The sequence below is a fragment of the Poecile atricapillus genome, chromosome 16 (assembly GCF_030490865.1).
Source record: "Poecile atricapillus isolate bPoeAtr1 chromosome 16, bPoeAtr1.hap1, whole genome shotgun sequence".
Lineage (NCBI taxonomy): Eukaryota > Metazoa > Chordata > Aves > Passeriformes > Paridae > Poecile > Poecile atricapillus.
The window spans coordinates 2,090,352-2,113,321 of record NC_081264.1 but is presented as its reverse complement, the minus strand read 5'-3'; the positions used below and the strand labels follow the sequence as shown (position 1 = coordinate 2,113,321).

The following is a 22,970-nucleotide window of genomic DNA, read 5'->3' as shown; positions in this document are numbered from 1 at the left end:
GACATCCCTTCCAGAGAGACATTTCACTCCCTTCATTTTGTCTGTGGTCATTCCAATAACCTCAGCAGATGTTTCTGCTCCCACTAAGGCATGTGTCTGTATTAAATCATCAACATGAGCAAAAAATGCACCTGCAAGTTTTGTACATCTTAATCTGGGCACACCAGTAAGGCAGGAATTAGTGCTGTCCCAGCCAGCTGGCCAGCACAAGGGAGCTACCCCTGGCTCTGATGTGGCCAGCTGGGAGATCAGCAGGAGAAGTGAGACAGGCACTCACATTCCTGACATTTTTCCTCCTTTTGGCTCTGTGTTGAGCCACCCTGGGGAAAAAGCAGCAAGATTCATGTCTGCTGGCTTCTGCCTTCGACTAGAGAGGGAGAAAAGGGACTGAGAGCCACCCCAGCCCGCTCCTCCCGCAAACAAATCCCACACCCATTCCCCAAGAAAAAAGAAAGGCTGTCTGATACCAGCTCAGCCCCTTCCTACCGCTTCTCCTCTAACCTCTGCATGCGCTCTTGCAGCTCGCGTTGTTTCCGGATCTCCGGGAATTGCTTCTCATAGTATTCCCGCACTTTGCTCTCTTTGGCACGGCGCCGGGGGTTATTTTCAATGCGCTCCACTTTTTTTTCCCAGGCCTCCATCAGCTGGTCATAGCGCTGGCAAAACTTCTGTTCCTGAAAGGGCAGAGGGAGAGAGGGAGCTCAGAGAAGTGCCTGGGAAGGGCAACTCCTCCAGGCCTGGCCCTCGATGGCTGCTCAGGCTGAGCGTGAGTCATGTTGCTTAAAGAAATACAATTTATTAGGACATGGACATGCTCCAGAGCCTGGGACCAACCCAAGGGTGAATTCTCAAAACAGGCCATCGGGAATCCTCAGGCTCTTTCCTTCCAGACCCAACATGTTTGGTGGAACCAGGACTCTTACCCAGCGTGGCTTGGCCCACCCCTCACATCTGCTTGAGCATCCCCTGGCCCAGCAGGTGCTTGATTCAGCAGCCAAAGGCCCTGTGCTGGGGAGGGAGCTCCTGCTCCACACCCCTGGAGAGAGCAAGGTGCCTGCCTGAGGCCACTGAGCCAGGAGGGACTGAAACACAGCCTTGGGGGGAGGCACAGGGGGCAGGAGAGCTGGGCCCCACCACGTCAGCAGGGCATGCAGGGCGTGCACTGTGCTGGGGAGAGCTTGCCATGGTGCCCAAGGCCAGGCACCCTTCCTACCCACACACAGCAGCTCCAGCATTCCCACCTCTGTGCTGCCAATGATGATGGCACTGCGGCCATGGGGCAGCTCCATGGGCCTGGCTCCCCAGAATCAACAGCCAGGCAGTCATACAGCGTGGTGGCCTGGCCACACACTCAGCTCCTTCACCACCTTAGAAAGCAAAAGTACTTTTCCTGCTGCTGCTCTTCCTTTTTGGCCCATGTGACAGGACAAGCACATCCGCAGCGACAGCAAACCCAGACCCTGCCAAAACACGGCACACAAGGGTTTCCACAGCATGTCCCCACGGTGACATCCTCACAGCACAGCCACCCACCAGGTCCAGCACTGCACTTCTGACTGGAATCTACGGGACAAGCCTGCTAACACTGAAATAACATTTGCAACACAAATGAGTCTCCTCCCATTCTGCCCCAAACCTCTTCTCCCTCCTCCAGCCACGCTCCTGCTGGAGGAGACACCCACGCACAGGGAAGGTCCATGGTGGGAAGACGCCTGTCTGGTCCCCAACAACCACCAGAGTGGCAGCAGTGATGGTGCCCAGCCTCAGCTGAGAGCAGCTGGGGGACCAGAGGGGTTTTAGAGTTTCAGTTTGTGTCAGGCAAATGCTTTCCAAGCCCCAAATCAGGAAGTGAAAGCAGATGTTGCTCTCATGGCAAACCCCAGCTCACTCCTGACCCTGACACCGCTTTCCAGAATGGGCGGCTCAGCACCAGCACACTCAGCACCACAAGAGACACAGAGAATCCACATTTCAAAGAAATAAATTCATCTCTTGCCACCACCACCCTATAAGCAGAAGTCTGAGGCTGCAGGATTTCCAAGATGCACTTTTTTCTCGTCCTGTTTGCTCTTGGCCACAAAGAAAAATTGAGAGGTGAAAAAAAACCCAAATCAATGGAAATACAGAGCAATCTGTGGCCCATGTCACACCAATCCTGGCACACTGGTTTGGCTTGTCCATCCTGGACCTGGCAACAATCCAAGAAGAGCAACACATCCTTGATCTCCTTGGCCTTTTGGAGGCACCTCAACAATAATGTGAGGCAGATAGAGCACCTCAAGCCCTAGAGCTGAGCCAGATGAACACTTTCCCCTGCAAATAAATCAATTCCCACTTGCATGCCTGGAGCCAGAGACTGTATTGCCCCGCATGAATGCACAGGAGGTGCTTGGTTTTCATCAGGAGCTGAAGGAAACAGCCACAAGATAAAAACGAGGAAGGAGAACAGAAATTAAAATGTCCTAAAAGCCCACATGGGGTATCTCACACTTTGGGCGAGGAGTTACAGGTAACACCAACAGCCTGCGGCAGCTTGGCAAAATCACAGCTGCTGCGTTTTCACCTCTCCCAAAGCAATGCCATCAGCCCCCTGAAAACGAGAGCTCCCACCCTGCCAGCAAATCTGCTACATCCTCCTGCTTTCAGAGCATCACATTTGGGAAGAAGCTAAAAATACCCCATGGAGTTTATGAAGCCGGTGCCCGGTGCTGCCAGCCTGCGGCACGGCCGGGAGAGAGCCCAGCACGAGGGCTCGGTCTGGTGAGAGGCACCGAGGTTTTGAAGGGCTTGTCATTCCCTCTGGAAATGAGCCACTGCTGGGTCCTGCACTGCCACCACCCCAGCAGAGCCACCTGGCATGGCCCTGGCTGCTTCACAGCCAGCAGGGCAGCTCTTTCCTCTTTTTCTTCTGCTCCTTAGAACAACTCGACAAAAGCTTTATCCAGAATTCCTCTTTTAAGTAACTGGCATTTGAAGATGGAAAAAGCAAAACATCAATGTCACGCTGTTGATTGTCCAGAGCTCACACCCTGGCAGCAGGGCAGCAGTACCAAAGCTTCCTCCTCGCCCAGCTCTGCCCTCCAGAGCACGGCTTCCTAAGGGACCGGCTGAGCATTTCCTTAACTCCCCACCACGCAAAATTCAAACCCCACTGCAGCTGGGCTGGGCTGCAGCATCCCCATCCAGCGCTCTTTGCTCCAGCTGGGACACATAGCTCCCTGCAATCTCCTGCATCCTTCAGAAGCCAAGATTACAGGCACCTTACAGCACTGCGAACTCCTCAGATCATCACAGCTCCACCACCAGGAGAAGCTCCTGGTCAGGCACTTCAGGAACAGAAGCATCTATTCCTTCTCCAGGCTTCCTCTGAGCAGCCCCAAGTGTGTCCATTCCTGAGCAACCATCTGTGCTGGCTTTCAGCATGGGTGCCCTCTTGCTCCCCTCCCTGGCTGGGCTCAGCAGCCCATCAGCCTCTCAATCACAGCAGTAAGTGATAGCGAGCCAAATCGGACCTGACACGCCTAGCTAAAAATGGATGAATAGTAACGCCGCCGTAGCAGCTGAAGGCAGCTTGTGGGCTGTGCCAAGCCCGAGCCCTCCTGCAGCCCACGCTCTCACAGCTCCAGGGAACGGAGCAGCACTCTGGAGGGAAGGAGAAGAGCCAAGGTGACAGGAGGAACCAGTCCAATTCCCTTGCAAGCCCCGTGGTTTTCTTCCCTTGGCTGATGGAGACAAACCTCTCACACCCAGAACAGCTCCCTTCATTCCCTCTGTGCATCACCACCCCGATGGCAATTAAATATCTTCTGCTGTGCTGCCCTCAGTGGGAATGGGAGGAAGCCTTGTGGATCCTCTGGGATGGGGCTCTCGGGGCTGGACCCTGTGGCGACCGAGCTCTGACCCTGCTCCAGCAAGCCCCAGGCAGCAACAATACCCCAGAAAGTAAAAGAGCCAGAAAGAAACGCTGGCATGTGGATGGGCTTTGCTAAAAATAGGGTCTGCTACAAAATAGGCAGAAAAATAGCTAAGCATACCCATTTTGCAAACAGAATCAGCAAATGTATTCACTTTGCAAATTCAGCAACCGTATGTTGCCTATTTTGTAGAATAGGCAAAATGCTTCCCTAAACTGAAAAATCCCCTTTCAAGGACACTGAATAAACTGGCTGGCAGAAATTCACCTATTTTGCATGACAGGCGACTTTACTGCAAGTCGTATTTTAGGAACTGTGCTCTTGCAGCCTAATTAAACCTTTTCCCCCAGCTCCTTGATATTCACACAGAGCAACTCACTCTAGGTTTAGCACAGTAACCAGCCATTTCCACCAGAAAGCAGTTCCTGGGCACTTCCCTCCTGCTTCCAACAAAACCACATGATGCTCTGCAATCCCTTTTTTTGAGGAAGGGAATATTGACCCACTTCCCACCACAGAAGTCCTCAGCTGCAGGAGGGGAGGTGCCCTGACTGCCATGCCACATCCTGATGGAGTTGTAAGCCCTGTAGCCCCTTGCCCTGGGAGAAGCTTTATCATGGACAAGTCTAAATGAACACGTATTTGGACATGATGGGGGACACAACCATTCCTTGGGAATGCAAGGTCTGTGGCTTTTGGAATACTGGTAGAAAACAGGGGCAAAAAAGCTTTAGAAAGGAAAATAATTATTCAAAATAAATTAGAAAATAATATGGTATCTGCCTCAGAAATGTATGTATTGGAAGTTACTTTTAAAGGCAGAGCCTTCAAACCACTTGCCAGGTTTGTTATTTTGAATATTTCTAACAATTCCTCACAGTTTGGCACTTCTGTCCAGCTCTAAAGACACTGAGAAAACCTGCACCATTGCCAATGCAAGGCACAAACACTGGCTCTTGAGCCTGCCCCAGGACAGAGACAGTGAGGCAGGAGAGTATTTACATCTTCCTCATGAAACGTGAGCTGAATCACCCATCACTGAAAGACACTGCAAAATCCACCCTCCTGGTGGGAGCCACTGGTTGTTCTGGCATTTCCTCTTCTGTGCTGGCTTTGCCTTCCAGCTCCTGCCGGGAACGACTGCAACTGTCAGCACCGAAAATGTACAAATTCTGTCAAACCCGCTTGAACTTTCTCCTCTAGTAACTGCAGACTTTGCAACAAAAGCCTCTGAAGCCTCATAATCACCCCTGCCTTGCCCCTTACCCAACCAAGACCTTTCTCCTTAAAGGTCACTGAAACTCTCTCGCAGGCAACGCTGCCTAGAAACAAACTGGAGCAGAGCTTGAATTTTGTTTTTAACCACAAATTCCTCGAACACTGCTCTGTGGTCAGCTGGAAGGAGGCAGAGCAGCCTCCAGCCCGTTCACCGGAAGCAGAGTCAGCTTGTTTCACACCTCTCTTAGGGTTCAATTACTCACAAAATAGACATTTATGCTGTGAATAGGCTTTCTGAGATCAATGATGGGCTCTGCTGTGATGAAGCCAACCCCACGTGTTTGCTCTGTGGGAGGCACTTGCAGAGGGAGGTGCTGCCTGCAGCAGGCTTGGGGACCTCTCCTTCACATGTTATTTTAAGCAGGAGAGATTCCACATTAATACAACAGGCAAAGTACAGAGTACCAGCACCTCTCTGCTGGAAAGCATCCTTTTCTTTCTCACATAATAAATTACGCTGTTTTATACATATAAAATAAGGTCTAAGGGAATCACTTACCCACTGTTTGCGCGCATGATTTCTCCTCTTAAAGTATAAAATTAACTTTTTCCGCATTGCCTGGTTTCTGTAAAGAGAGAAAAAAGAGATGAGATCTGATTAACGAGGCGGCTAAAATACACAGCCTGGCTTTCCCCGCTCCCAAAAGAGTGCGCAGCACTGTTTCCACCTGAACTAGGAATTGCATCAACTTGAGAACAGCAAATGCTCTTATCTCAGACCTCGAGCCAGCTTAGAGAAAGACCAACAAACCTTCTGAGACCAGGAGCTTCACCCACATCTCCTGGTAAACCAGGATTAAAGGTGAGAACTAAATTAATAAAGTCCCACTGCAAACCTTCCCTGAGTTCTCAGCATCACACGTGCACAGACACTCAGCTCTACATCTACCAGGGGGTCAGGCTGTTCTTCCATTAATTTCATGCTGTTCTGCAAAACCCCAGTGGGTGCCCAAGAGCTGGGGGGCTCAAACCAAGCTCTGCATGGCAGGAGGTGGCACCCCCAAGCACAGACCACCCTGGGCACCCTGATGGGGATGTTGGCACACACACGTTCACCCCTGGGCTCTGAGGCCCTGATAAGGAGGCAGGATCACAGCAGGGCTTGCAGCACTTATCTCCTGACCTCTTGCTTCCTTGAAGCCATGCCCAGAAAAGCTGCAAACAACCAGCCCAGGAGAGTTCAGCAGAATTAGGACCTCAAGGGGGAAACTGGCCACCACAACCCAACCACCCCGGCGTCTGCCCAGACACCGCCTCGCTTTCTTCTTCTTTCTACTTTCTAAAGGCAGCGTGAAATAAATGCTCAAAGAGAAGCAGAACAGGAGCAGAGCAGAGCTGAAAAGGCTGCAGGAGCTCCCAGAGCCTGGATGAGCCCCAGAGCTGAGCTCCTGTGGTTGTTCCTGCTGCTAATATTCACAGCAATAAAATCTCTAGGTAAAAGGTAGAGACCAGGGGCAAAGGAGTTTCCTTAAGTCTTTTATCCCGATTAAAGGCAGAGCTGCAGTGTGTAATTACTGATCAGGAGCTTAGCAGTCTCATGGAGGCATGTTCTGTGGGATTTAGCCAAATGAAGAGACACCCTTGCTGCTTCCTCATTCCTCTCCCGTGTGGCTAGCACCAAGGGAAAAAACGCCGTCCTCCCCTTGTAAATCCCTCAGCACAATTAACAGCTAACAGGATTGTTTGGGAAGGGGCAGAAGGCCCAGCTCACTTAGAGAGAAACAGGAGCAGTCCTGGCTAAGTTTAGGAATGGAGAACATTGCAGAAAGCATGGATATTTTTCCCTTTTTAAACTCTCTTCCTGCTACAGCACTGAGCCATGCATGGACCCTCACAGGAACGACAGCGATCCCACAGCAAGCGCTGCCCTGGCAGCCACAGGTCCAGCACTTGTTTGCCAGCCCCAGCTCCTCACCTGCTCCTGCATCCCTTCCCATCACACACAGTGAGCTTTCCTCAGCAGCCCCAGTGCTGTGTGGTGCCTCAGTGGGCAGCAAACCCTCCCTCAGAGACCCCGTCAGACACATTTCCTTCCGAGGCTTCAGCTCTTTGCGAGGGTCACCGTGCACAACAAACACATTCCCATTTTTTGTTTATTCCTAACTCTCATGGAAGCTCTAACACAAGGAAACCTTTGGGGTGGTGCTGATGACGAGCACGTGTGGGAGGGTCCCCAACAAGGGGTCATGGATTGGGGCCAGCCCAGCTCAATCAACCCCTGCCCTCCCCATGTCGGCCTGGGTGGCATCCAGGAGCAACGTGGGGCTTGGACACGCTGCTGCTGGATCTGCTGCACAAGTTCTTAGAAAACAGGAGAGCAAATGAAGGAAATCAGCAGCTCTTACGCAGCTGATGGGCTGCCTTGAGCTGTGCATCATGGCTGACCTTGAAAGTGCGAATACAGGCGAAGGCTTAATGGCTCTGCAGCTGCAAAAATCAGGAATGCCTTGAAAGCCAGTGTATGTTTACCACCACCAAGGCTGAAGTAATCAAAGAGTGAAAGGATTACAACAACAACAAACCCCCTCATGCCCTGAATGTTTTTGCCACTTTATCTTTTTGTTTTGCTTTGTTTTTGCATAAGGTCAACCTTTCAAAGGTTAATACAATCTTGGTAAATATAAATAGGCTTCACAGTTTATCTTGCTACACGTACTGCTGTTACTTAGAAACCGTTTTGCAGCGAGGTTAATTCGGGCCACGTGTCTCCCAAGCACACGCTGTGCTCCCTGGGCAAATCAGGGAGCAAACACAACCGCTGTGCACAGGGGAAGGTGAGGGCTGTCTGCTGGGAGCTGGGCACCGAAATAACCACTCTGGAGTGGCACATGGCAAAGGCTGCTCCTGCAAGGTGCCAGCTCTCCTCCCTCCTCCTCCTCCCCTGCCCGAGTCCTGCGGTTTTCTGGGCACAAGGAAAGCGGCACGGATGGAGATCTGAACCGGAGATCTGAACCGCACAGGGGTGAAGAAATCAGGCAGCTCCCAGGCAGGAGGAACGGGCGCTCCTTAGATAAAGCAACAGTGACTCTTGTGGGCAGCTTAAAGTATTGCTGGGCTGGCATGTCACACCACGCTGGGTGTGGAGGACACTCGAGCTCCCTGCCTCATCCTCAGCAGTGTTCCTGGGGATTGGGCAGGCTGGGACAGACACAGAGCCCCCCCTGCCTCTGGTGAGGTGGTGTTTGGAGGCTGCCAGATGGCACATCCCCATCCCTGTGGCCGACAATTCATCTACTGGATGGAGCCCACCTCCATCCCTGACTTCCCTGTGTTGCAGAGCTCATCCTCTTCCCCCTGCCCCAGTGCCCCACACAGGAGCACAGTTCTCAGAGCCAGTCTCCAAAAACAAGTGAAACCCATCTCCCACTCCCAGCAAAGCAAAGCTCCCTGTGGGAGCAGCTGCTTCCACCTCCACTGGCTTGGCCCAAGGTAGCTTTTGTTTCATGTCTTTCACAATGGAGCCAGTCAAGGAGAGAACCTGTAGCTCTGACTTCTGAGTTACTTGGCACAGCTCCACACGAAGGACTTGGCCACGATCCTTCCGGAGGCTGCGATATTGGAAGGATGTGGGTGCACGCATGCGTGGTGTGTACCCACGTGTGGACCCTGCCAAAGCCCTGGGATAAGGCTCCCAAAGGACACAAAGAGCTGATGCACGGCAGCACACCTGGCCAAGCCCGTGGAGACCTTCAACTGGTGCAAGACGAGATGAAAGGAAGTTTGCTATTTGAGCAAAACTAATCAGGGGTATTTAATTACACAGGAACGTCTTTCATCAGCCAGAGCAAACAAAGCAGGGACCAAACTGCAAAGAGCGGTGGGAAGAAGGCAGCGAGCAGCTGGCAAAGCCATTGTACAGCAAGATGGATCCCACGGGCGAGGGTAGGAAACCGAGGAAGCTCCAGCCAAACAAAGCACAGGGAGATGAGAGATCTGCAAACCAGGAGGCCTGAGGAGCACAGCAAGAACGCTCCGAGGTGAAACCAGCCTAGAGGCAACGGAGACCAACCCAGTTCTGCCCTCCCCCCTGCTCCTGTGCGTGGCTGGGGCCAGCATCCCAAGCTGCAGCTCAGGGCAGTCACTGCTTCCCTCTGGCCACAGGGCTCCCTGCAGCGAGGGCAGGGAGCAGCTCACCCTGCTCACAGGTCACTGCACTCATTCCCTGCCTCGCTCTGAAGTGGCTGGAGCACACAGCTCCAGCTGCTAACACACTGTAACCTACTAACCCCAAGGCAGGGCACGCTTCTGGAGAGCCAGCTGTCCAGAGCAGCTCCTTGCAATATTTAGAAACACTTTCTGGGGAAGAAAAGCAAAGCAGATCTTTAGTTATTTACCCCTGAGCCCCTGGGCACTGGGATGGACTAAACCCCCAGCACCATCAGTGCCTCTCAGGGTGAAGTGGCAGAGGTTTGTAACTCTGGCAGGCTGTTGGTGACAGAAATACCCCTGCCTTGCCCTGAAGCCAAGCTGACACCATGAGCCCAAGTGTTGCAAGGCAGTCCCCCCCAAACCAGTATTGGCTTTTTACTGGCAAGAGGAAGAAGCAGAAGGTAGCAGTGTGTGTCTCCATCATTTAGTAATTCATCACTAGGTAATCTGCTGCCTTGGTGCATGCCAACAGAGAATAAAAGAGATGAGAAACCTTGAATGGGATGAGCAGGGAGCTGCTAGGTGAATTTCTAATGAGGAAAATGTCTACAAGCACTAATAAAAAGACCTGAAAGAGAATGCATTAGTAATGACAGGGTTTGAAAGAACATTTGTGTTACATGTCAGGCTTCAACTATGAATTTAGAGGCAATCCACTGCTACTAAATCCCCTAAACAGCAAGTAATGAAAAGATGACTTAAATTTCCCAATGTGACAAGTGATTTGGAAAGCCACAGTTTGAGATTTTTCAGAAGACAGCTGTTCTGCTCTTTTGGGGGGGGCACTTAGAAAACAAAAAGAGATTCAGAAGCCCTGAAACCTCTCTGAAAATCCTGACTTCAGATTTTGATTCTGCAGAGGCAGATTTCCTGCCCTCTCCCCAGGAAGCTCTCAGCTGCAGACAGTAACCCAGATGTGCAAATATTAACAGTGCACTCAGCTCTGCTGCTGCTGGATCTGGGCACGTGAGAAAACCCAAATCACACCAAGCTCTCCATCTGTTTTAACTATACATTCAGAGAGGTTCTCCAACACCTCTCTAAGCATCTTGAGGGGACACAGCTTGGTTTCACCCCAACATTCCTGAATTTCAGTGTAAAGCAAAGAGGAAGTTCTTGAAGCGAAGGCTTAAAGCAAACCCTGTGAACAGCACCTCGCATGCACTTACCCTGGGCTATTCACTTTGCTTTTTGTCTGCTTTTTCAAGGCTCAGGGAAGCTCACATTTTGCTTTCAAATACAAGTCTTACAGAATATGATTGCAAGATGACTGCTTTGGGAAAGGGGGGAGGAGAGTCCTGCCGGGCTGTTTTTCATGGCTGACCGAGCAGGAATCTCCCGCCGTAGAGACGAAGGCCCCCTTGGAGAATATCTCTTCAGACAGACAGCAGGTAATTGATCCTGCTCATGTGAACAACATCTTGTCATTTTTCAAACACTTGGAGGAAAGAAGGTTAATATCTTTGGAGCCAGAGCCTGGGGAATACGCAGAGTCACTACAGTGGCAGGGTGGGAAGGGCAGCTCTCATGCTCGTACAAGCAGCTGGCAAAGCACTGAAATAAAGGCCTTGACCAGAGGCACTGGTGCTTCACTGGTGCACCAGCATATTCTGTATTTGTTGTATGCCATCAAAATGTAGAAAAAGGGTCTTTGTAGCCTCCCCAAGTGATGCAGAATCACTCGAGTGGTTTGCAGCTGTGCTCAGGGATGTGATGCATCTTCAAGGAACTTTTCAGTCTGTTGCAAAGCCAGGAAATTCTCACCTTGAAAAACAGCAAGGGCCAAGCCAGCCACAGGGGCAAAGCTCACTCCATCCCTGTGAAATGAGGGCACCAAATGCCATCTTGCCCTCCTCTTTCTTGATGAGGGAGTGGCAGAGCCCTTCTCTCCAGCAACACAGACATTTCAAACAGAAAGGACACGGTCCCATCAAAGGTAGGTCAAGTCTTTGGAACAAACCACTCAAGGGTGCCTTGGATCCCGCAGCAGATGTAGCATACAAAATTAACCATGTTTGCTCGAAGCCTGCACTCACAGGTGAACCAAAGGGACCGTGCAGACGAGGAACGGAGCACAGCCAGGCAGCTAAATAGGACTTAAAAGCTTTTGAAGCTGCAAACACTGGAATGAACTGGGGCATGAAATTAATTTTAACTGTACTGAATAGGAGACAGGCCATAAAACTCCATGAATATAAGAGACCGGTAACATTTTAGTAAGAGTAGAAATTCTCCCGGTAACTCCCCAGTCAGCTCTATTAGCATACGTGACTCATCCCAGCTGAAAAGCAAAGCAAACAAGAAGGGAGAATTAAATGAGTGTTGCAAGGCAGAGAGTATAGCTGTGGAGAAATCGAGGAATCCTGGCTTTCTGATATTCAAATGCCTTCCCACTGACACTTGCAAATATTCAACTGAGAATAAAAAATTGACACTAAGAAGCATTTAAAAACAAAAAAACCAAAGCTATAAAAGGTATTTCTGACAGTAACAGCCTGGCCATCTTGTGCCCATGAGGCTCCAAACCAGCTTTGCATGGGGGCAGTTTCCATTTGGCACAACACAGCCAGGATGCAAGTAAGGGTTTGTGGACAGAACACAACCCAGATGATTTTCCAGCGATCTGCCAAAAGGTTTTTTCATCATGGCTAAATTTGCATAGGGTAAAGCTGTTCTGGAGAATCTGCATCCAATTACACCTTGGCAAAATATAACCTGTGGTGTCCTGGCAGCTGTCCTGATGCTCTAATGCATCTGGCTGGTGTCTCCAGCACCCTGAGGATTTACTCTGTCTTCTATGGAAACAGCCACCTCCAGGCTATGGAGCAGAAGCTGCTCTTCTGGAGCAGAAAGGCACAAACATATTAAGAACAAGACAAAAACCAAAAAATATCTTCAAGTTCAGCCTGTGGAGAAGTTGTATATCAGATGTGAATATCCAAGCATAACTCGGTCAAAACAGAGAAGTCCAATATCTTTTGCTCTTGGTCAAAGGACCCTGAATCATTTACTTGGAAGAATCACTAAAATCTTGATTTCCTATCTGCCTCCCAAGCATCAGAATGTCCTATAATGTGCAGCATGGATGGAGAGATAGGACAAAAGACACACCAATTTCTCTGCATGTCCACCAACAAGTAGTGAAGTGCAGACCAGATCCAAGGACCTCCAAGGCAGACCAACAGCCAAAACCAGCCAGCATCTGGAGCCCAGATTGCTCAGGGGCCTTTCACTGACCTAGATCTGTAGCTGGCATCAATAACCAGCTGAAGGCAGCTAATTGCCAGGTTTCTGGAAGGAGGAGACGGAGGCTTTTCATTAAAATGTGTGGTTTCCTTCCCGTATTTTTGCAGCATTAATCACAGTGAACATTAACCCCAAGCCTGCCTGTTCCAACCTCTCCTTGGTCTGCCACTGCCACTGCCACAGGCACGTGGGGATTGTCACTGTCTGGGGTGGGGATAACCCTGCAGATACCTGCAGAGGCAGGGATGGAGGGGAACACCTGCTCTGCTGCCTGGTTTGATGGGGCTCCACCTCTTACCAACACTTTTACTCCTGACCTACGCTGTCAGCTCCCTCTTGTTTGCGCTTGTCTTTCAGGCAGCAACCCAGGACAGGAAATGGTTTAAATCACAGGAAAATGTGATCACAAACCCACAAATATTGGCAGGGGAATGGAGAGTGGGTGAAGTATCTGCATCTACTTTTAACTCATTCTTTCAAGGACAACATTAGTGATCAGCTTGAAATTGTCACCTTCAGCACCTGCCCTGGGATGGCTGCAGGGCCCTTCGAGGCAAGAGAGGGTCCCCAGGGGCTGGTGACTTCCACACCCCATCAAAACCAAGGGTGAGGCACAGCCAGCGATGCAGAGAGCACGTCCATGGGCCACACAAGAGGGTTTATCAATCATCAGGGAGCCCCAGAACTGACAGGGACCCCCAGAACTGACAGGGACCCCTGAGCCTGGTGGGAGCCACGCTGGGTTTGAGTGTTTTGCAGGGAGTGCATTGAGAGGATGACACAGGAAGCTCTGGGTGGAGCAGGAACGGAGCAGGGCCTGGCAGCGAGCAGTGGGGTCACGTCACCAAATCCTCCCCCCTGCAGCCCTTGGGGACACAGTGCCCCTAAACACTGCCACCTCCTACCATGCTCCCCTAGAGCAAAGATATGGGAATTTTTCCCTTCTAAACCCCCGGGATCAATTAACATACCGCTGAAAAGCAAGAGATTATTAACTTTTGTTAATAGATTATTAAAGATGATTATCACCAGCTGACCGAGCTGGTACCAAAATAGACACGCTGCAGGCAGCTCAGAGCAATCATCAGTTCATTCAAGGCAGATAAAAAAGTTTCAGATCTGGTTTGACTATTTAAATTTCCAACAATAATCACAATTATCGCTATTCTCATTATCTGTTATAGTTCTTCTATGTTCAGGAAGTCACTGTGGTTATTAAACACATGCTGATGATTAAATCATGTATTGAGGTGATAAGTCAAATTAGATGATTGCTAAGTCTCAGTAAGTATCTTTGAAATAACCAGTTGTTATTAGACATTCAAGAGGTCCTTCATGAAAATCTAATTGTAATTGCAACTTTTCATTTTACCTCATCTTTCTCGCATGCAAACACACACACACACACACAGAGGCAGCTGATTTCATATCTCAGTATGGGTGAAACACAGAAGAAAGCACTTAAGGTAAGTGTTGTCTGGGAAAACATCAAGGACCCACATCCACCCCACCCCGAGAAAATCAAACAGCACCTTCAGCATCCACCTTAAGCTGCAGCTCCTGACTGCTGAGCTCCTGGAGCTGGTTTGTGCTTCAGGCACCCAGAGCAGCTCTAATCAGATGCTCACAATTCCTTGGCAGTTTTAATTGGGGTCTAGGAGCAAGCTGGCACCCCTCCTGCTCCATTCTACTGCCCAACCTGACATTTAAAATAGCTTTATTGCCACATACTTACATTTTAATGTTTTCATGGTACTGCCTGGTGTCTGAAGGCTGGTTGTATAACGGCTGAAATAAATAAGAGAAACGAAGGCATAAATGGTAGGCTGTGACATTTAGAAAGTTAAACCCATCCGAAGCGCTGGTGCCCCGGTGCAGACGCCCAGCCCGTGTCCCCAGCCCCGCTCCCGGCCGTACTGGAGGCTGCTGGCTCCCGGCAGCGCCGCTCGAGTCCCGGAGCATCCCGGCTCAGCCCGTGGGAGGGCAGGCAGCGCCCGGGCGAGCTGGCTCACAGCGAGCGATGCGCGGCGGCGGCCAGATCAACGCGGCACGGCGAGTACGTGGCTGTTATTCACCGATTAAAAAACGCACTGCGCCTCGGAACATATGACACGGGGGAGGTGAGGGGAAAGCGGGGCTCGGGGAGCGGGAAGAGACAGTCTGTGAGCTGTGAGTTGTTATGTCTACGCGCTAAAAGCCTGCCTGAGCCCTCCCCGGGAGCCAGGCACAGGCAACTGCAGGCAGGACAAGTGTTTGTCCCTGGGGCTTCCAGCACTGCCAGGTCCCCAGGCTTGTCAGCGCAGTCCCCCAGCAGCCCTGAGGACAGCGATGCTCGGGAGGGGCAATGGGGCTCCAGCAGATAAATGTTTCCCCAGGGTTGCTCTGCACCCCACACCCTCAGTGGGGATAAGGCAGGGACCTCCATGGGCAGTCAGGAGAGTTGGATCCATCCCTGGTCACTGTTTCGCTGCCTCTGCCTTCCCAGGGATTTACCCTTGGGAACCTGGAGGCTCCCACCTCTGGAAGGGAGAGATGCTACAGAGACCAGGCTCAATCCCACCCATTGTGATTGACAGCTCAGCAGACACTCCAGGGGCTGCCACCAGTTGTGTCCACATCTGCAGGCTGACAAGGTGCTCAGGATTAAGCCCTTCAACACTTCTACTCATTGTCTTCAGCTGCTGTGAACTGGATTGCTTGTCATAGCCCAACCATCACCTAAAGAGCACAGCTCAGTCTGACCACAAAAACATCACCAAGTACTCAAGCAGTTCATCCACAAACCTTCCGCAAACCAGCTGCAAGCATCTAACATCTGTGACCAACACAGGCAGAGGGACATGGGATGGCCTGGTTGAAGGATCCATCCTGACCATGGATCCACACACCAGCTCACCCTTCTCCTGTGGTCAACAGGGCTGAGGCTGTGCTTTGGGTCTGCCTGATTTCATCTCAGATTAAACACAGGAAAAGAGCAAAACATGTGCTGAGCATCTGCTCAACCAGGTGAGCAGCACTGGAGGCGACAGGACGCGTAAACAAAGACGGGTCCTTTCCCCCTCCAGTCTGAAGAAGGTGTTACTCCCACATCCTCTGTGCTATCTCCCTATCACCATCACAGGTGCTTGGCACAGAAGCTTGTTTTTCCACACAGCCTGTTTCTACTTCTCTGTAAAACACAGATTCTGCTTCACCACTCTGCTGCCACAGAGGACAGCCACATCAATCCTCAGAGAACAGAGACAGCGTGTAGCTCTCCCCACTCCATCTCCGCCGCACCAGCAGGCCATCAGCTTCTCTTTCCGGCTGCCCTTGGACGTGTCCCTGCTCTCTGTGAAAGCACACGTAATCCCCAGGCGGAAGGGGCACGCAGAGACACGTAATCCCCAGGCAGACAGGCTCGGGGAGATGAACTGCAGTGTTCCAGGAGGGATGCAGCGCTCACAGCAGGGTCCAGGCGTCCGTCTGTTACCTGGCGAGGGGGTGACGGGCTGCAAGTCTGCCAGGAGACACCTGGCCACCCTGTGCTGGCACAGCCAGGGCAGATGAGAGGGATGAGCAGGTCCTTGTGCTCAGTGGTGTCCCTTCCCCAGGGGTGCTTCTACCACGAATCCTCTCAGATCTGCTGGGTCGACTCCAGGCTCAGAGCTGGCTGTGCACTTCACGCTTGGAAAGCTCAGAGGAACACAGACATCCGTCTCATCACGTAGCTTGAGAGAGACAGGTCTGCACCACACACAGAAGAAACAGAGCTGCAGCTCCAGAGTGTCACATCCTCAGTCACCCTGGAAAGCTGGAGCCACCGCTGGGAGGCCTTGAGCAGTGACTGTCTTTTGGAAGAGGACTGCAGGAACTGGAAATACTGAGAAATAAGCATCTCTCTTCCCTCTTTGCTTGTAAATATCAAAGCAAAGAAGCTTTCATGTTGCAGGTCACAAAGACCTTCCTCCTGGGAGAAGCAGTGGAATTAACACTTTTGTTTGGACCTGGGTTAGAAAATGCTCTCGTGCACATGGACATTGCAGATGCCCTGATGCCAACCAGCTGACTAAAAGCTAATGATTCCTCTCCACTACAATCTATAAATTATCTGAACATTTAAGAGTCTTAGCTAGCAAACCTAAGTGTTAGCAGACAAGCACTGGGACACATCACTTTGAAAGAAATGCCCAAACACTCAAAAATACGAAATTCTGGGACCCAAACCCACAATCCACATGACACCAGCAACTCAAAGAGATTTCTATCTGCACAATGGCCTCAGCACCACAACTCAGCCCAGGCAGTGGACGAAGCCCAGGAGACAAGTTCTGCTTACCCACAGAGAACTTACAGACTAAATACTTAAAAGAAACTTTATTCTCAGCTGGGCAGGGACTAAGAAACAGCATCTTCCCTCAGAGCCATCCACAACTCCTAATTCTACCTTTCTCAGTAAGCAAGCAGAAGTAAAGTTCACTGGTCAGATAGGTAAGGTGATGTTTGAAACATACCCAGTGTTTCTCCAGGGTTAGAACATGTAATGTATTTCTCTGGATGATAACATTTTAGAAAAGCATAACTGCAATGTAAAGCTACTACTGGAAAAGCCCTGGGTTTACTGAAAGCTCTTTAGAAATATAACAGAATGAAAGGTCTCAATTGCTTTCTGGACACTGCAGGGTTCAGATTATGCATCCCAAAAACATTCCTCCCTGGGGAAAACATGCAGACATTTTTTAAATGGTACCATTACACTGCAAGGATGAAATGAGCAGAGCCCTGGTTTACTGAGTCACAACCTCCTCCTGACCCAAAGGGAAGCACCAGCTTCCAAACTGCATCCCTGCTTCCCAGAAATCCCTGAACTCCTGCTCCAATCTGCCAGCAGCACCCAGTACTGGTGCCATGACCAACCAATTCCCAGCACAACCTCTCAGCTCACCCCATGAGCTCTGGCACACTGCCTGGCACTGAGCCAGCGGGCATCCAGCACCATCACTGCTCCAAAGGCACCAACCAGAGCTCTCTGAGCAGCCAGAACGGGACATCCCAGCAGGGCTGACAGCAACACACAACCCTGCTGGTGACAGCCACGCCTCTCCCTGCAGACACTGGCACCAGGATGCTCAAGCTCCCTGTAAGAGACCCGTGGGCTGTGGCAGCTCCAAGGCTGGAGTATGTGGTGTGTGACATGGTGGAGCAGGTATGAGCATTGGGCAGAGCATGCTCTTCTTCCCAGAGCTGCTTCCTCTCCAGCTCAGAAGAAGCTGTGACTGTTCATTGTCTCTGGTGGGCTGTTGGCAGGTCCTGGGCACCGCTGTGCCTCTCCCAGGGCAGATGGACCAGACAGCCTGCAGGATGCACACACAGCCCAGCTGGGTTTTCTCACTGAGGTTTCCCCTTTTCCCTGCCCTCCGGTGAGTAAGGCACAGAGGAAAGGTTTGCACTGGGCTCTGTTACAGCCCCCACTATGGAGTGCCAACAACAAACTGAAATAAGGAAAAACAAAGGGAAAAAACCCCCAAACAAACGAGGGAGGAGGAAGGAATGGAAATGCAACATCTTCCGGATGAGGAAGCACCAACCCTGGGCACTGCCAATCTTCAGAGCAGAAAGAGCAAAGGGTTTGACCCTGGTGACTCAGAGGAATAATAACCAGTGTTACCTCCCCAAGAAGGAAGTGGGCTTTGTCACGTGTGACCTCTCCCTTATGCACAGGGGAAGACAGCAATTAGTACCACCCCCACAAGGCAAGTGCAAATTACAGCTGTCGAAGCCTGGGAGCTGCCTGCTCCCATCTCATACAGACGGCTCCCTCCACTGCATCCCACGGCTGCTGCAAAGCAGATTCCCTGTCAGACTGGGAATGATCCTTCCCACAGCATCACTGCCAGCACACCCTTCTCCAGCACTCAGCCCCCAGGGGGTTGTTTCCAGCTGTCCCTCCAGCAGTCAGTCCTTTGACTTACATATGGATTTTTCCAGATGAGGGAGCAGCCCAAAATTGACAATTTGTTCTAAGTTGTTTTGTCAGCTTCTCTTCCACGAGAGAGACTGAAATAGGAAGCGTCCGAGTCCTGGTACCTGCAGGTTGTGGCAGCTGCAGTTGGGCTGTGCTCACAGAGCACCCTTCAGCATCCTCCTCCTCCATTTTCAGTGGGTGGGACAGAGGAGAGTCCAAGCACCCATCCCTCCACACAGCACCTTGAGGCTGGCTGGCCAGGCAGCAGCCCCACAGCGCTGGTGCTGTGTCTGCCACCAGCAGACGAAGCCATCAGCACCCCAAGTGGAGGCAGACTGTTCCAGAGCCCCTTCCACCTCCATCTCCACTGCAGCGCGTGAGGAAGGAGCCAAAGGGTTAAGCCTCTCCGAGGAGGGCTCTGTGTATGTGTCTGCCTGTGTTTCAGTACTCATCTCAGTCACTTTGCTTCCTGCCTTGGTACTGTGCCAGCGAGAGGTCCGAGCCAGCAGCACGCTTCCTTCTGACAGACGCACACAGGGTGCCGCGATCGCTCACCACCCAGGAACCTCTCCAAAGCTGGCCCAGCTCCCGCAGCCACAGGTAACACTCACCAGCTCCACCTGGGGACCCAGCCCTTCCAGGATCCGGTGGGCAGCCTCCGCCTTCTTCTGCAGGGAGGAAAGGGGAGAAGAAGAAAAAGTTATTTGTGCCATCGGTTACAAGTCGCAGCTCTCCCCTCTGCTAAAACCACTTCTCAAACCTCCACAGAGCCGTCACAAATCCCATCCCTGCCTGAGAGTGGGTGGAAAGGTTCAGCTCAGCCTCTGGACCCGCAGGAAAAACCCGTGGGCGAAGGGCTCCGGCACTGGGGTTATCATGACTTTAAAGCATCCGAGCTGTGCCCGGGAAGCGACCCAGATCCCTGACCCCTGTGGGTGCCGGATCGTGCCCGGTACCTCTGCGCTGCTGCCCTGCCAGGAGGAGGAGGAGGAGGAGGAGGAGGAGGAGGAGGAGGAGGAGGAGGAGAAGGAGGAGGAGGAGGAGGAGGAGGGCGGGCAGAGTGGCACGCACGCAGAGATGCCCTTTCTAGGATTCATCGCTTGACGAGCATGTGATCATTAGAGTTGAGCTGCCCTTGGCTCCTCGTCGTGCTCTGGCTCCCCTCCCCTCCCTGCCGCAGAGGAGCCCTTCCTCATCCCCTCCCGCCCCCGGCCAGGCTACCTAGTGCTTATTAAAGGCAAAAAAACCACCCAGGAACACGTGTCAGGGGCTGTGCAGTGGTTACTAATTAAACAGGCCTGAAAAAAAGACATGGGCTGGCTGTAGCAGGAGTCTAAATAAAAGATGACATTTTCAGTAAACAGCACTTCCTCGCAAAGCCAGGCTGTTCAGGGGGGTTACTGACAGTCCAATAAATCCAGATCACTGCCTGCTGCCGACACCACGGGCTGAGCCGCTAAAGCCAAATACCTGACAGTGATGGGGATGAGGAGATGGATTTTCAGAGGTTCGGATAAAATAGGTAGTTTTAGCTATTTTGGGGTAAGGGAGAGAGAAAATCCCCAGCTGTCTAAAACAGGGAGCTGAGCCCCAGGCCTGGGGAGCAGGGGTGGGCTGGGCTCTGGGCTCCTGACAGAAGCAGTGGGGCTTGGCAAAGCCTGGGCAAAGTTCCCCCAGGGCAGGGAAGGGATTTCAGCTCCTGGGGTCTGGCTCTCCAGCATCAGGCACCTCTCACAGTGTCTCAGGGTAGGATGAGTTTCCCAGGACTGTCTCGCCAAAGACTGGCACATGCCCTGCCACTTGCCACCCCATCCACCCCCTTGAAGGGTTTCCAAAAGTTTCATCTCTCCCCCTACCACTGGCAGGTCCTCAAAAGCACTGATGCAGCTGCAGGTGTGCAGATTCCTCACTGGGCCCTTGTGCACCCACACAGAGTCTGATCTGCACAGGAGTGACTTTGAAAGAGTCACCCCAAGCAGCTGCAGGAGTCACCCTGCCCATGGTGGGGCTGCCCTGGCCAAAACCAGCCCCATCCCAGCTGCAAAGGCTGCAGCAGGTGCCTCACTGCAGCATGACCAAGAGAACTTCCAGTTCCTGTATTTACAACACTCAGGAGGACACAAAGCTTTTGTGCAATTTAAAAGTGATTTCAAGGATGCTAAGAGAGGTGTAACCAATGTGAGCATGCAGGGAGCCTGCTCTGGCACCATCCCCACACAGGGCAGGCAGCAGCATCCCTTCCTGCTTATCCACAGCACCCCTTGGCACCATCACTGCCCACCTGACTCCGTTACTGGGAATGAGCCAAGCCTGCCCAGGAATCTGCCCCTTGGAAAAAACCATCACACAATGGAGAACTCTGAGACAGAGCTCAGTTTTTTGGTCTTCACGCACGGTAAAATCTGACCTTGGAGAACATCAGCACTGTGGCATTAAAAAGTCTTACAGAATGAAAACCAGGGGTAAGATTTGCAGGAGAGGAAGGATCATTAAAATTGCTAAAACCACTCTACAACAGTGGCCAAGGATATGATTTGGCCAATGCCCTCCTGCCTGCCATTGGCTGCTGGTGAGCTGGAGGCATCAGCTTACCAAAAAATTTTTGATGCGTACCTGGGACAAAAAGCAGCAAACTAATTAACTGCATTCTACATAATTATGGGTAGAAGATTGTAGCCTCACTCAAGGCAGACAGTCCCACCATGGGCCTGTTCTCCTGGGCACCAGCACAGGTGGAAGATGCCCTGGCAGCAGGGATGGCACAGCAAGGGACCGGTGATGCTGCAGGCCTGTGTGTACAACGAGATTAACTTTGAGAAAAAGCTGAGTATATTCAGCTTGCTGCGTTTGCCATGTTTAGACAACTTAATGAGACAAGCCAGAGGCAAACCACCACAGGCAGAACATGTGGAGAATCAAGAAGAATGACATAATTTGTCTTGCATTAACCAACTGCAATGTAGACGTCTCCAGAAGGAAATATCAGGAGGAGAAGCTATTCCGAGCACGTCATATCTTTGTACATACACAAAGAAATGCCTCTATCTTGAAAGCTGCCCAATTAACACTTGACACCCACTGTAATTGCTGATGCTCCTTGCTGCCTTTATCAGATCACAGCAGCAGCATAACGAGCTGTCTGAAAGGCCTGGCAGACCAAGGTGAGAGCTGGCGGCAGAATTGGGAAGACCATAAAACACCCAGCAGAATGTTCCCACCACACTTGGGCTCATCCCTAAGGACAGACAGACACAGGGAGGTGTGTTCCTGCCTAGGGAGCCAGCAAGCCAGAAGCTTGACTGGAGAATTTATGCAAACCTGGAACCGTGCAGGTACAAAGGCAGCCCCCCCCAGGCCCTCCCGCAGCAGCAGGACTTTTGCTAAGGAACATCAGCAGTCCTGGTAAATCCTTTCCCTCCCAAAGGCATGGCCACCTAGGACTTGCTTCCAATACTGATTTTGTTAGGAGCATGTTTAGTGATGGGCCCTGCAGAAGAAAACCACAGGGTTCATCCAACATCTGACTCCACCCATGCCTGCATTCCTGCTGTTTAACAGAAGGAAATGTACCAAGAAGCAAACCCAAGCCTTTACCTCTAGTGAGATACATGAAGATCCCACCACTTTTACAGTCCCTCTGCAGCTCCCCAGCAAGCAGGCAAAGACCTCTTTTCTTGATCTGGTAGAGAATCCTGAAATATTGCTCCAGCAGTGGAGCAGTGGTGCTCACGAAAGGACCTCCAGGTGCATTTTTGGAGGGATCAGTGCCTCAAGAAACATGTCTGAACCAAAAACACCGTTGCTGTGGGGCCCACAGATGTATCAGGCAGCAGCATTTGCCCCTACAGAACCTGTCTCCCCCCAGGCAGGGGCATAGGCAGGCAAATGGAGCTCTTACCCCGGCTCATGCTCCTCCACAGGGCCTGGAGCTAAAGAGATCTTCACCAACAGCAAAAACCTCCCTGCAGACTACAAAAATCTTCATTCTCGCCTGAAGAGCATTTGGCTTCCAAAGCAAACTCCAGCCCCTTGCTTTTCCTTTGAAGAAACTTAAAATAGGCTTGGGAGGGGAAAGCAGGCAGGAGAGCAACTTTCCGGCCATGTGAGCTCCCGTGGGGATGACAAACCAGCCCCACGAGGCAGCGGAGCAACCGAAACCAGAGGAGGGAGAGCCTGGGATTTTGCGTGGGCTCTTCTTAAAGCAAAGTTTAAAAATGGAAGAGAAGGAAACACAGGAGTTATTTTGAGAAAGCGGATCTGAAATTAGGAGGCGGCACTTTCTTGGACCGGCTCCAGCCACGGTTCCATGCAGCACAAAGCTGCTGCAGCTGAACCGTGCTCCTGGGGTTATTTATAGCAAGCTGTAGGCAGCAGTGCTGGGGAAGGGGAGGGTTTCTGTTTGGGACCAGGCATGTCCTGCACACAGATATGCAAAGCCC

At 51.5% G+C, this 22,970-nt stretch overlaps 1 protein-coding gene across 11 annotated transcripts in view; it reads right to left on the bottom strand.

The window, feature by feature from the left end:
- Positions 1-22,970, bottom strand: part of NCOR2 (nuclear receptor corepressor 2) — a 227,268-nt gene that overhangs the window by 80,451 nt on the left and 123,847 nt on the right. For 6 of the 11 annotated variants that reach the window (XM_058851341.1, XM_058851345.1, XM_058851349.1 and 3 more), the window contains exons 7-10: positions 19,143-19,199; positions 14,323-14,375; positions 5,692-5,758; positions 487-674 (exon numbers count right to left, since the gene is read on the bottom strand). In XM_058851341.1, coding sequence (XP_058707324.1) covers positions 487-674; positions 5,692-5,758; positions 14,323-14,375; positions 19,143-19,199 — 365 coding nt within the window. The remainder of the gene's footprint in view (positions 1-486; positions 675-5,691; positions 5,759-14,322; positions 14,376-19,142; positions 19,200-22,970) is intronic. The other 5 variants (XM_058851346.1, XM_058851347.1, XM_058851348.1 and 2 more) reach the window with 1 other exon arrangement.